This window comes from Cucurbita pepo, chromosome 2 (genome assembly GCF_057944985.1).
Source record: "Cucurbita pepo subsp. pepo isolate OVF chromosome 2, ASM5794498v1, whole genome shotgun sequence".
Lineage (NCBI taxonomy): Eukaryota > Viridiplantae > Streptophyta > Magnoliopsida > Cucurbitales > Cucurbitaceae > Cucurbita > Cucurbita pepo.
The window spans coordinates 2,538,841-2,554,034 of record NC_141799.1 but is presented as its reverse complement, the minus strand read 5'-3'; the positions used below and the strand labels follow the sequence as shown (position 1 = coordinate 2,554,034).

Here is a 15,194-nt window from a genome sequence, read left to right as displayed (position 1 = left end):
GATGCTGGGCCCAAATGGGTGGATTGTGAGATCCATATCGGGTAGAGATGAACAAAACATTCCTTATAATGGTGTGAAAATATCTCCCTAATAGACGCGTTTTAAAACATGAGCCTGACGGTGATACCTAATAAACCAAAACAAACAATATTTGCTAGCGATGAGGTTTAGCTGTTACAAATGGTATCACAGCTAGATACCGGGCGGTGAGCCAGCGATGACGCTGGACCTAAAGGGGTGGATTGTGAGATCCCATATCGGGTAGAGAGATGAACAAAACATTCCTTATAAGCATGTGGAAATATCTCCCTAATAGACGCGTTTTAAAACATGATCCTGACGGTGATACGTAACAAACAATATCTGCTAGCGATGACGGTTGAGTTGTTACAAATGGTATCAGAGTTAAATACCCGACGGTGTGCCAGCGACGACGCTATGCTCAAAGGGGTGGATTGTGAGATCCCATATCGGGTGGAGAGAGGAACAGGAAGCTGCTTCTTACTAAATGCGTTTTAAAATCGTGAGGCTAACGGCGATATGTAACACACCAAAGCAAACAATATTTCACTCGCTCTGAACTTGAGCTAGACATTAACTTCGAGATGTTTTTTTTTATTTTTAACAAAATTGGTATTATTGTTTTTTAAATTAAGATAGACGTTCTAAGCGAAGTGACTATGTTATATTTTAAAATAAAGTATATTTTATATATTTTTAAAAAATGAATTTAAAAATTAGAAAATAATTTAAAATGTGTACCGACCAAGACTACATGTCGTCAACCGACCTAAAAAGCGGAAGACGACATAAAAAGAAGCCGAGTTTGAGTTAAGACGGGGCACGGAAACTCCTATGCAATGCAACGGATTCGGACTCCAAATCCAGGTTTCATTCAATGAACGGCGCGTGTACGTCAAACCCTTTTAAAATTAATTTACAAAATAAAAAATCATAAAAAAATCAAATTAATTCAATATATGAACCGTTGTACACTGTATTTAAAAGAAACCAGGGTACATTGAATATTTTCATCCTCATCTTAATATTATAAAAAATATTAACAAAAAAATTTAAAAAAAGTCGAAATTTTGACCATAAATATATATCTTAATCAGCTAATTAAGTTCAAATTGACGAGTTCGTGAGCATTTGATGGTACTTTAAATTTTATAAATTATTTTTTATTTAAATATAATTACATGGATAAGACATTATTTACCATTCTATTGATTGATAGCTTGATTTTTTACTTGATTTTATTTTTTTTTAAATTAATTTATATTTATAATTTTAAAAAATGTATTAAATAGATTAAATATCGGTTAAAAAAACTTATTATTATTATTATTATTTATGATTTTTTAAATTAATTTTCTAATATAACTTTATTGCTAACATATAATAATTTGTATAGGATGTGTTCTATCCTTACCCATAAAAGCTATGTATATTATTATTGGGGGAAAATGTCAAAAAAGTACACGTGGCATTATTGAATTGTAGACCCACTTGACCAAAATACCCAAAATAAAAATAGCTTTAATTTTTAAAAGGCTAACTTAATAAAAAGATTTATAAAATATATATTTTATATAAAAAAGAATATTTTTAAATTTTTAAAAATTTTAATAATATTCTTAAATTGGGTAGAAAAGTCTAAAATAATTTTAAAAAAAATAGTCTTGAAATTTTAATAATATTTTAAAAATATCTTTAAATTAATTTTTTTTATTAATACTCTTTAATAAAATAAACTATTAATATTTAAAAAATATAAATAAAAATTTAAAAATAACGTTAAAATTTTTTACTTTTGTAAAAAAAGTTCAAAACATTTTTTTACGGTAATATATAGTCGAATATTATCTATTGATGTCTTAGAAATTATCTTTAAATTTTTTTATATTTATTTTTGAAATATTTCTGGAAGTTAAAATAATCTTTTTAAATCATTTTAGAAGTAAACCACATTTTTTTGAACCAAAGTATTAATGTATTTATAAACTTTTTAAATGAATAATACAATTATTAATTTAAAAATAAAATAAATAAATAAATATATAAATATATATATATATATATATATTATGGTGGGAGAAGGAGAATATGAGCAAAAACATTGCACTTGGGTTTTTATTGGGTGTACGTGCATGTACCGAAACTTTCTTCAACCCACCATAAAGCCGGCTTCTGGGCCGCTCCAAGTCTTTCATTTTTCTTCTCTCTTCTCCGCCATTTTTTTCCCTATCTCATAGGGTTTGATTCATCTCCTTCGCCTTTCTCTCATGCATTCACCATCTCAGGCTGAATTCGTCTTGCTGTTGTTCTTCCTCTTCGTTTCCGCTCTCCTTTTTGCTCTCTTTCGAGGGTTTTTGGGTGCAAATCCGTGCAGATTCCACTTCCCAGGGTTTTTTGAGCTATACTCATGTCGAAGCTCTTCGAATATTCCGGTATGTTGATGTTTATTTTTTATTTTTAATGTTTGTTTTGCTTGATGTATCCTTTGAGTTTGTGAATTGGAGGTTGTTTAGAACTTGGTTCGTGGTATTAGTTGAAGTTTTGAGATGTTATTGTTGTGTTTTGTATGGCTGTGAAAAATATTTGGATGAAATTGTGGTTCTTAGGGAAAATTTTGGATTATTAGTTTAGTTATGATTTTTTTTTCTCGCTTTGCCAAGTGGTAGATCATACATGGTTGGGAACTATGAGGGAGCATGGATGTGGTCTTTTGTCATAGGTCAGTGTTTTGGGGTTGATCGTCCGTTTTTATTGTCTCGAACAATCCAAGGACAGATGTTATTTTAGGAATCGATCGGTTTATTGCTTTTTCTCGAGTCAAAACGTTATATTTTTAGGGTTCTAGGCAAGTTTAGAAACATAGAAGATTGGTTTTTCCTGTTAAATGATATGTTTGTGTTGTTAACAAATCATCCTAATACCGGTTAGGGTAAACTTGATCTTTTCAGGATTTCCTTTAGATTTGAATATTAGAACAAGGTAGCACATAAGTAATAAATATTATACAAGGAGAGAATAGTTTTTCTAAGATTACTTCTTGTCTTTTCTATTATGATGAATAATCCATCATTAAATCTAGAACTTCGAGTTGTATTTCGATCTAGGGATTTTAATTGTGAAGTGGAACGATGTATCTAACTTCTTGTTGAAATTTCAGGTAGTGAAGACTTTTGTCCTGGGAGTTCGATGTACACAAATCCCAAGGACTCGAGTTTATTCTTGTCCCTTCCTCACCATGTTGATCTCTATTTTCCCCCTCGCAAGAGGTCTCGCATCACTGCTCCATTTGTGTTTGGATCAAAGGCTAATGACTCTATCGACATTCTTCCAGATGAGTGCCTATTTGAGATCTTCAGACGATTGCCTGGTGGCAAAGAAAGGAGTGTCTGTGCAAGCGTTTCTAAAAAATGGCTCATGCTTTTGAGCACTATATCTTGCCACGAATTGAAGTCTGAGGATGAGGCAGCCTCGAAGGAGGCTGAAGACATTGAAATTGAGAGTGATGGATATCTGTCCAGACGTTTGGAAGGGAAGAATGCGACAGATCTGAGGCTTGCTGCTGCTGCTGTTGGAACTGCAAGTCGAGGAGGTTTAGGCAAGCTCGTGATCCGTGGAAATAATCAGATCAGCAAGGTGACCGACCTTGGACTTAAGGCAATTGCTCGTGGATGTCAATCTCTGAGGGCTCTTTCTTTGTGGAATCTGTCGTCCATTGGAGACGAAGGTCTTTGCGAGATTGCCAAGGTTTCTCACCAATTAGAGAAGCTTGATCTCTGTAAGTGTCCTGCTATATCTGACAAGGCTGTGATTGAGATAGCAAGAAACTGCCGGAAGTTGACCGATATTACCATAGAATCTTGTGCAAGAATTGAAAATGAGAGTATGCGAGCTATTGGGCAGTACTGCCCGAAGCTGAAGTCTATCGTGATTAAAGATTGCTCACTTGTTGGAGATCAAGGAATTGCCAGTTTATTGTCTTTGAACACTTGTGCTTTGAATAAGGTGAAGCTTCAAGCTTTGAACATTTCTGATGTGTCCCTCGCTGTTATCGGGCATTATGGCAAGGCAGTTACCGACCTTGCCCTCACCGATCTAAAGAACCTTAGTGAGAAAGGGTTCTGGGTCATGGGCAATGGTCATGGACTACAAAAGTTGAAGTCATTCACAATCTCCTCCTGCAATGGAGTAACAGACATGGGACTTGAATCTGTTGGAAAGGGTACTCCAAACTTAAAGCATTTCTGTCTAAGGAAATGTTCATTTTTATCCGACAATGGTCTGGTCGCTTTTACGAAAGCTGCCAGGTCGCTCGAGTGCTTGCAATTGGAGGAGTGCCACAGGATTACTCAATTTGGGTTCTTTGGTGTTCTTTTGAACTGCAGTACAAATTTGAAGGCACTTTCTCTCATAAGCTGCTTGGGAATTAAGGACATTAGCTCAGAATTGCCCATCCAAGCATCGAGCGGATCCTTGAGGTCGTTGACCGTTCGTAACTGCCATGGTTTTGGCAACAGAAACCTTGCTTTACTGGGCAAGCTGTGTCCTCGGCTGCAGAACGTCGATTTTAGTGGACTTGTTGGAATTGATGGTTGTGGGTTTCTACCTTGGCTTCAAAACTGTCAATCAGGTTTGGTGAAGATCAATGTCAGTGGTTGTGTCAACCTGACTGACAAAGTGGTTTCATCCATAATCAAGCACCATGGTTGGACCCTCGAAATGCTTAATCTCAATGGTTGTAGGAAGATCACCGATGCTATCTTGACATCCATTGCAAACAACTGCCCGTTAATAAGTGATCTCGATGTCTCAAAATGTTCGATCACAGATTCAGGGATTGCAGCTCTAGCCCGTTCCACGCAACTGAATCTACAGATCTTTTCAGTTTCTAGTTGCTCATTCGTAACTGATAAAAGCTTGGCAGACTTAATAAAATTGGGTGAGACTCTTATGGGTCTGAACATCCAGCACTGCAATGCAATCAGCAGTAGCACTGTTGATCTGCTTGTGGGGCAGCTATGGAGGTGCGACGTTCTTTCATAGAACTGATAACGAACCTAGTCGTCGAAGAATTCAGACCGTAACTTGAATGTCCATAACTCTAGCCAGCTGTTCCGATCGGGGGCGGCCTGTTCATTAAGTTTTGGGGTATAATCAATCACCAAGGATCGATCATCCCAGTCCAATACAATTCTGGTTCTTTTATTCCAGGGTATATGGCCATTTCCCTCTCTTTTATTTTTTTGCAGATCTTCAACTCCTTGGAGATCTGTTGCCTAGTAGAGGGATGAACCACTTCGGATGGCCAGTTTTCCCCAAGAACATTGGTACCAGAATCCGTGTCGGCTCTGGGTTCGCCCGCTCCTCGAAGTTTGCCACGTCATAGGTGCATGTTTTTCCTTTCTCTGGTTAATATTTTAGTAGTCTAGTTCTAGAAATTAGTATGCGTGTCATGGTTTTGGTTTATTAGTAGGATTTTCCTCGAAAGGGTTAGGGAGGGGTCGTTGTCATTGTTGTGGTTGCTTGTACAGTTGTGAAAGTATGGTGCCTTCTGTTTCCATAGGCTTTGGCCATCACAGCCCATTTGGGTTGTTTTTTTTTCCAATTGCCAAGCCCTATTGTTTGCGGTGCCTCTTTCTTTTTTTTCCCTCTTTGGTGAACTGTAACTGTACATGCAAGCTCTCCTCAAACATGTAATAAAACCTCACATCCCTGCCCTTTTGTGTTTGTATGTCTGCGTCTTTCTTTATGTAATGATATTTTACATTTGAGAATAAAAAAGTTGTCCATTTTGTATTCAAGATATGAAGTTAGTGAATTGTGCTCACTTCAGGTAAAACCGAACATATATCTTAGCAATCGACGAACTATGCTCATTACGACAAAAAATTAGTATTAGCGAACTATGCTCTGCATGGCATCTATACTTGGGTTTTGCACTGATTTGATAATGCCTTTGTATCTATCCTCTTTTTTCTTCCAAACATCAATAATTAAAGGCAAATGTAGAGGTGGGACAGCTCCATTTTTATGTTAATAATTGAGATTTGAATTTCTTTTGAATAATTGAAATATCATCTACCTCCCCTCTATTGGAAACATTGAATTTGTCCACATAATTTGGGAATAAATGTTCATGCACTTCATCCCTTTGAAATTTAATAGATGATGTGGAATTTCACTAAATTGGGATTAAATTTAATCCCTGGATGAAATCATCTATTTTTGTCTTTATTTTCGTCATGTCTTAGGAAAATGTTGGGACTATCGGGTATTGAATTCAAACCTAATAAGATGTTTTAATCTGAATCTTGGACATGAGGTGTTATGTATGGTATCAGAGCAGATGTGGTATATGAATGAACCAAAATTATATCCGAAATAAAATGATAATGATATAGTTAAGAAATGCTTTAAATAATTGATAATCATTATCTATACTAATAATATGCCCGTTCTTTTTGTGATTTAGTTATAGAAATAAATATTTTAAAATAATTTATGTTGGTTTAGAAAATAATATTATTTTTTTATATCATATATAAATGAAAAAATATTTAAAAAATAATAAATAAATAAAATGAGTTCAAATGGAAAAAGGGGAAAGAATAAGAAGTTGGGTAAGAATTTTAACAAAAGTAAAGTTGCGGATAATAATATTTTGAACAAATTCAATTCATCCATAGAAATATCATATAAAAGACAAATGAAGACGGTAGATATTTATTTGAAATATTTCTGTAACCACAAAAGGGGTTTTTGTTCCCTTTATGTAAGGAACCATTGTTATTATCACTTACTAAATTTCTTCCTATAAAAAAAAAAAAAAAAAAAGGTTCAATTACGAGGCTAAACTCTTAAGTTTATTTTTTTTCCTTCTATAGGTAATCTATTCGGAAAAAATATAAAAAAGACCTCAAGTTCAATAGTCCTGCACAGAAGCAAACAAAAGAGACCTCAAACAGATTTAAGGATATAGATGTCATGAAAGAACACATAATGAGGAAGGATTTGAGATGGTCACTCATCCAAGACAAGCAACAACTAAATAAGTTTGATCAGATAAGACGTAAAATAGTATAGAGAGGGAAAGTACTTGTACCATGAAAATGAGAATTTAGTTCAGTCTAAGTATAATAAATGATTGCACACTAGACTAGCCTCCAAACACGATGACTAAGAAGCACGACATTGATAATATGATAGATCTAGTTAAATTTTGTTAACTAACAGAAGATTTCATGAGTGGAGGAATTCCGACATAAAACATCTCCCTATACATCACTGCTAAAGGAGCACTCAAAGAACATATCATCACGAAACTCAACCATGTTAAAACATAATATACAAGTTGTAGGAATTAGAGGTATCTCGTAGATTACGTGTATTATCTATATCAAATAGTCGATCAAGTGATGATAAATGAATGCTCACGGATATTACTCCCCAAGCCATAAAGAACCTATACCAACTCTAAAAACCACCATAAGAACCTATACCAACTCTAAAAACCATTAGACAATAGGAAATTTGAGATCATGACATAAATATAACCATTAGTATCATCGATAATCCTCTCACTGTTACCGTACTAGTAATGATAGGCCCCCTAAGAATCAAGAATCAAAGAGTCCATACCTTCCTCCGCTATCTTTAATGAGACCTCGTCAACCGCCGATATGATTCTAGTGACAGGTAACACTCCATTTCAAACGGTTTCAAATCAAAGTGTTTCCTATTCCCATTACACTATTCAACTGGATCTCAAGGATTCATATGTTAAGTTTTTTTTAATGCAAGATGAAGCAGAGGTTACTAAAACGAACAATCATTCAACTTCCATATTCAACTGTTTTTAAGTTCTAGAACACATGACAAGTAAATATGGTCGTAAATCATAATCATAATTGCTTGAAATTGTGTTCAATTCTTCTATCTTATTTCATTATCAAGTGCACTGCTTTCAAGATCTTATCTTATCTCGTAAACAGATTCAGCAAATTTGAAGTTCTACACTACAGGCTAAGTATAAAAATAGACTAAATTCATGAGGATTTTTATCAAACTATAGAAACTATATGAAGATTTATCAAATGATAACACTAAATTCTAAGTTTTAATCAACTATACGAACTGAAATTCTTTAACTTTTTTCGAACTTACATATAACAGCAGTTAGAATCTAAGATGGCATAATTCCTGGAAATACAAAGATAATAAGAAATTAGGTAACTTTTGTGGGGGGAAAAATCCATGAGGATCTTTGTACCTGCCAGCTTCCCACAATGATCAGACTAAAATTCGACTTCCAGAGCTCATTCGAATTATGAAACAAAATTCTTCCCATCTTTGAACCATTCGTTTTCGGGTTCAGATAAATATCACAACAAAAATCTATAACACAAACAAAGGGATTATGAAACTCAAGAAAAAATTCCCATTAGAAGCACAAAAAAAGAAAGAATATAAGAAGAAGAAATCACAATCATTTTGTAGGGTGTTGATTTCCAAAGGGTTTCTCCAAGTAACGAAAAAAAAGAGGCAGAAACATAAATTAGATCAAAAAGGAAAGTTGACGAGAGAAGTTACATACAATGATGGGAAGTGGTTTTGAAAAGTGACGCACAACCAGCAACCGTGAATGGAAGGAAGCACACAAGTGAGAGAACTAATTGCTGCTATTGACAGAAGAAGACACGATAATAATACAATAACAATCACAACCCAAATATTCATTCTTTCAGTTCTTAATGCCCAAGTAAGTCATCAGGTCTCATACCATTTTTTTTTTGTTCCATTTCCAAAATGGCATCACGCCCTTGGCTGTGGCTGTGTCTGCTGCTTTAAATGTTTGATGGCTGCTCCAATTCTACAGCTTCTTCCACCGACGTCTGATGCTGATGATATTTTTCTTCATTCTCTGCCTCCTCTTCTTCGTCCGAATTGATCCCTGTTTCACTAGGCTCAGCTGTTGCAACTCCGTTCTCTTCCTGGCTAAGAGAGGCTACTACTTTGATTGTCGTGTCCGAGGGAGCGATTTTCTCTTCGTCTACCATTTGTAAACTCGCAGGCTTCTCTGTTGATGCACGTTTTTCTTCTTTCTTTCCAATTGTAGATGCTGCAGCAGCAGCAGGCTTCTCTGCATTTTTCACCTTAATTGTAGGGGATTTTCCTACATGTGCTATGACACCAGATAGTGCACTTTTCTCAGAAGGCAGTCTAGGAAGAGACCTGCGTTTAGGCTTCTCTGAACGAGCAGGAGAGACACCCTTGGAATTATTAATCAGAGCCGCATTCTCATCAAGGCTTAAGCGAACTGATCGAAAATCACCACCATCATTACTCGAAGTGTCTGCCGGGCTCAAACCCTTCTTTCGGCCAAGCTTGGGAGACTTGGCTCTTGTAGGTGGTATCTGGATCAAAGTATATTAGTCAACAATTTGTTGTTGCCAACTTAAGATCAACTTAATTAATCAATAGAAGATTGACGCTTCGAACAATAAGGTTGAATTGCAATGGATCAAAATGCCCAAATGTATTTCTAAACGGCTATGCTACGAAAAATCTTTACAAATGCCACAAAGTTATAATGATTATATCTGAATTGCCACCCTAAGAACGCAGTCACATGATAAGCAAGTGATTGGCAGCTGGCATGCAGAAGCCCTACAGGGTCCACACCATACTAGATATTTTACAAAAGGACAGTAAGTAAATTTACCCAGTGTCTACTTGGGCCATAATTAAAATCCAGACTGAGAAGCAAAAAGACGAGAAAATTGTGCATCTCCACAAGTTCATGAGAGGATCAATAAAGTTCGAAACCAATATTAATTAACTCCAAACTCAATCCCTTTTTCAGATGCAACAACACGTTACCTTTTTCAATTCTACTTTGGGTGGAGGTGGTTCCTGATAAAAGCTAGGCATGGGAGTTGCTTTAAAGTTCAAGCTCTTTCTAAACATTTTAATCTCAGCCTCTTGAGTTTCCTGTAGCAGAGCAACTTTCTCGTAATATGAATCAAATGTTGAACAATTTAAAGTGACAGCAGAGACGGTGATACCTTGGACTTTGCCTGTAAAGTATTCTTTTCTTCTTCCTTGGCTTGTATCTTTTCCTCAAGTTTCGAATAGAACTGCCCCATATTATATATAGTTAAAATAATTATAGTAATAATAACTATATATATATATATATATATATAACTATATATATATAACTATATATATATATCAACACAGATATTGTTGGAGAAGAGGGCAGGTAAAATTACAAAAAAACGTGCAAGGAAATGAATACCAAACCAGACCTCTTTTCTTTTCTCAGCACGCTCATTGCATCTAAAACTAAAACCATAGTTAGGAAGTCTCCCAATCCTGTGTGGTTTCTCATCCCCTGCTCTTGGACTTCTATCAATAGTTCAAGGATAAACTCTTGGATACAACAAAGAACAATAAACTAAATACCGTGAAGCAATGTCTAAATATTACCACATTCATTTCAGGAAAATATATCCGACGGTAAATAAGAAACAAAGGATACAAAGAAGATTCTGATTCTTCTTCTGACTTACTAGGATGACCTTTCTGCAAAGGTTTTAAGTTCGTATTCTCCCTGAGTAACAAAGGGTCATAGCTTAGTGATATTTGGAGTCAAAGAAAGAATTAATTGATATTCTTTTTTAATAATTTAGTGGAGAGTTGAAGCTCTCTCCATTCATGATGTATGCACAAATAGATCCCAAATTAGATTTTTAAAAAACAGTATTTAACCATCCAAGAAGAAATAATATAGTCATAACAGCAGGCAGAGCATACTTTGATCCTTCTCCATCAGACTTCTCAGATTGCTGCTTGAAACAGATGAAGAGAATATGAGAAGGGAATCATCAATCAGAAGAAGAAATAATCAAAACTACAACCCGGGGAGTGGAGATTCCATGGCATAGATGAGGCAATAAGGCAACATGCAGAAACTATTACCTTTGGCACTTGAGCTTGCCTGTCATTGAATGATCTACTCTTATAATGCTGCTTCGAGTGTGGATGCGATGTACCTGTACCTGTACCTGTACCTGAGGTAGAACCATTTAAAAGAGCAGCAGTCTGTTCCGAATCTTTTCCATGTTTATTCTTAATCACCCCTGTCGAATGAACGTGTTTAGGGCCTGATGACTTTTCATTTTTGCTCTTGATTTGACCCTTCTCTGGTTTTACTTGCTTAGAAGGATCAACATTCTTTTCCCCTCCTTCCTGAAAAGAATACAATCAAAGAAGAAAAGTACACATGTTAGAGTCAAATAAGATTAACTACTTCGTCCAAAGAAACAAATGAAAAAAAATTAGGCTGCCTTAGAAAGGATTGATATATTGCTTTCTTCCGGAAAACTTGATCCTTCCATGAGTTCCCTAGTCTTTGAATCATTAGTTGCACTGCCACTCAATTTGAGATCATTTTCCATATTTCCTTGCTGAGTTGTAGCCCCGACGTCATTGCTTATGCCCTCGCTCACCATAACTTTCGCAACGATGTCCTCTGAGTTGTCAGAAATATGGTCATGAAACCCATTTTGAAGGGTCAGTTTGAGCCCATCAGCAGGTACAAGGATTTCCGATTCCATCATTTGTTGTAAACTGCAACAGATCATAGAAATATAAGCCCCATACCATACATAAGAAGAAACAAGCAATATAAGTCATCAAATAGAATTGCAAAAGTTTTCAACCAAGACCATTACGACTGAGGAAATACTTCTCTGCTATATCATCCATAACATAAAGTAGAATTACGTTGCGATAAACAGCCTTATAACACGAGAATTCACAATTCCATAAATTCTGCTATTCATCAGGTCGATGCCATACATTTATATTTAAACTAAGATACATTATCAATTGAAAGGAAAACATAGAATCGAATTCATCCATTTCATAGTCTTCATAATGTATGAGACAACCAAATAGCATGTCTGAATCAAAATAATTTAATAGCCGCAAGTTAGTTTCAAAATAATTTAAAGAACAACAAATTTCTAGAACCAGGACACGTGGTAAAGGATATTTTTGAAAATCGTCAACCAGTTCTTCCAAAGAAACCGTGAACAAAGACTTGGGCAATAATTTGAATAAATTTTCCGTCGACTTCGTCATCTAACCATAAACCACATATTAATAAACCCAAACTTACTCGTCAATCAATCACATTACGAAATTCCATTACAACCAAGAGAAATCAAGAAATCCAAGCATCGTCACGCACGCCTTCGATTTGCAGATTGAGGCAACCATAAGCCATAATCAAAATCCCACCATTCTCGTTCCATTATCCAGATTCAAGAATCTATACCAAATGAAAAACACCATTCCAACTCGATCTATTCGTACACTAAGCATGCGGCAAAAAATCAATCCATCTCATAATAAAAGCACAAAAAAAGACATCTACCTTTCCACTCAACCGCAGTAAAAATGAAGAAAGAAACCACAATAAAACCTACACTCAACTTTCCTCTCACAAAACACAAGAAAACCACAAGATTCATCATCTTCATCAACCATTCCATCTCCTCCTCCACAACAACAAGCAGCTCAAAAACAAAGAAAAACCACACCAACACACACACACACTCACTCACTCACCTCGAAAACCGCGCAGCCGATCAGAACCTCATGAAAAACAAAGCCGTGTGAGCTTCGATTCGAGGCGCGAGATTGAAGAAGCTGCGGAAAGGATCTGCAACAAAAGAGAAAGAGATAATGCCGAAGGTAGCAGAGATCCACGGATCCAAAACAAGATCTAGCAAATCCAAGAATGGAGAAGCAAATTGGAGGAGTTAAAGGAAGAATTGAAAGGGAGAAATGAGAGGGAAATGGAAATCTCAGAAGCGGAGAGTGGAGAGAGTAGTAGCATTCAAATCCATTTCCAGGTCAAGTCCCCCTTTCTATCAAAGGAGAGAGAGAGAGAAAGAAAGAAAGAGGAAGAGATGAAGAAGACAGAGAATTTTAATGGAAAATGTTTTTTTTTTTTTTTAAAAAAAATTTATTTAAATTATTTATGGGTGGATAAAAAATAGAAAGAAAAAATAAATATCTACGGTGAAAAAAAAAAAAGATATTTACTGGTTACACGATTTTACTGGGGTAAAAAAATGTTTACACGGTTCATTTACTGGCTGGCCCAGCCCATTCTCCTCCCTCATCCAATCATCTCCAAACTGAATGTCTGTTTTTTTAGTTTCAGTTAAATTGTTTTTATTTATTTATTTATTTCAACAATTACGTGAAAATTATCCTTACATTATCCAATTAAAATTAAAAAATATCATTTTAAAATATTTTTAAAAACTTAAAAAATACTAAAAAAAAATATATATATATTATTGCCGGTAAAAAAAATTTAAACTATTTTTTAATTTTATAACCGACTTTATTGTTTTTTTATGTTTACAAATTTGGGAGAAATGAAAAGAAAACGAATTATATGAATTAATGAGATTTATTGCAATTAATTAGAAAAACATAAATTCCTATAAATTTGTGATAAAAAACAAAACTACCTCAAAAAATTCAAATAATAATTTCTTTGTCTCAAAATTTTTCTTCCAATTTTGTTGGTGGTTTAATGCTTACTACAATTTTATTTTTTTTTCTATTTTTTTATAAAAATTAATACTAATAGTTATTTTTGAATTTAACATCGAGCGTAAATTGATTTATTTATAGATTCTTTATGTATAGTTTTTTTTTTTTTTTTTAATTTCATGGAAATTAATATTTAATTCATATTTTATGTTTTTTTTTTTTTTTTAATAAAATCAGCATATAGACATGTTGCATCATTTCCCATAAGAGAAAAGTAAAATTTTAATAAATAATTTTTATTTAAAAATGTAAAAAAACAGCTTGATATAACGATAAATTAATTTTGTGACTTCATTTATATATATATACAAAAAGCGAGCTGGGTGTTACAATCCACGATGGAATTGTGGCTCGAAAATGTACGAATGTGACACCGAACAAGACTAAAGAGGTGTAGACAGATAATATAATCTCTATCTCAAACCCTATTAGCTAACAGTGAAACCTCCCCACTCCCACCTCTCCACTCCCTCTGCATTTTTCTATAATTTTTTATAAGAATCGTATCATGCGTTAAATGAATATCTCTAACTTTATTTAAAATAAAAAATAAAAAAAATTAATAATAAAATTAGGATTTTGAAAGAAATGGGAAATAGGATGTTTGCAAAACGGGAGAAGGTCATCCCTATCCAGAGGAAGGATAAGGAAGTCGAAATATTCAAATAATCCCCGGCAAGTCACGTGATGACGGGGGAGAGAAACACGTGAGGGCTTTCAGACATTGAGTGGCTGCTAGGTAGCACCACGCGACACTGGCGCGTGCATTCCGACCACCGCATGTTCTCTTCCTCTTCTCAAAATATATTAACAAAATATAAAATCAATAAATATTTCTATTTTTATATTCTGTGTATTTATAAAATATATTATATATATAGTTTAAATAATATATAATTAATCTTAATATATATAAATTAGATTTTTCATCGATAAATACATTTACGTAGATTTCATAATTTGATTATCGATCAACTTTCAACTGGTTCTAATACAGGTGTGCACGGTTGAGTTGAATTGGGTTGAAAAAATTTAAAATTTCGGGTTGGTTAGGCTAGTGACCCAAGCAACCCGAATAGAATTCAGAATCGAACCCAACTTTTTATTTTTTGGATTGGATTGAGTTGCGGGTTATTTTTTTTAATTATTAAAAAATATTATTTATCTACGATACATATTACATTAATACATACAATATCAAATATTTACAGGTCACCCATCACGAATATCGGTTACAAAAGTCAAAAGTAGTATTGGGTTGGATTGACCCGATAAAAAAAATGTCAACCCGTGAATCAACCAAATTTTTTTATTTTTCAAAATTTTAACCCGATCCAAACCGAAAAATAAAAATCTAAACCAACCAAACCAATCTTTATGATTTGAGTTCGATAGTTCGAATAGATCAAATTCCCGAATCAGTTTCAAACCTAATAATCAACAAAAGTGACTTTAATACTTGGAAAAGGTGTCCATCCAATGACTTTGGCCTTTGTGCTTTCAAACCACTGTTCCAAAGATAGAACAAATATTCT

General features: G+C 34.4%; 2 protein-coding genes across 2 annotated transcripts; one reads left to right on the top strand and one right to left on the bottom strand.

Moving 5' to 3' along the window:
• The first annotated feature begins 2,141 nt into the window (after nucleotides 1–2,141).
• On the top strand, nucleotides 2,142–5,819 carry LOC111788130 (EIN3-binding F-box protein 1). The gene is made up of 2 exons (XM_023668348.2): nucleotides 2,142–2,453; nucleotides 3,179–5,819. The coding sequence occupies exons 1-2, from the start codon at nucleotides 2,429–2,431 to the stop codon at nucleotides 5,059–5,061; spliced, it is 1,908 nt and encodes a 635-aa protein (XP_023524116.2). The 5' UTR covers nucleotides 2,142–2,428; the 3' UTR covers nucleotides 5,062–5,819.
• Nucleotides 5,820–8,488: 2,669 nt separating this feature from the next.
• Nucleotides 8,489–13,018, bottom strand: LOC111788161 (protein WVD2-like 5). Its single transcript, XM_023668407.2, has 9 exons — nucleotides 12,658–13,018; nucleotides 11,370–11,652; nucleotides 11,002–11,271; nucleotides 10,837–10,868; nucleotides 10,562–10,633; nucleotides 10,329–10,428; nucleotides 10,083–10,154; nucleotides 9,898–10,008; nucleotides 8,489–9,431 (listed from the first exon to the last, which is right to left on the bottom strand). Exons 2-9 carry the CDS (start codon nucleotides 11,640–11,642, stop codon nucleotides 8,862–8,864), a joined length of 1,500 nt encoding a protein of 499 aa, XP_023524175.2. The 5' UTR covers nucleotides 11,643–11,652; nucleotides 12,658–13,018; the 3' UTR covers nucleotides 8,489–8,861.
• Between the last annotated feature and the right edge of the window lie 2,176 nt (nucleotides 13,019–15,194).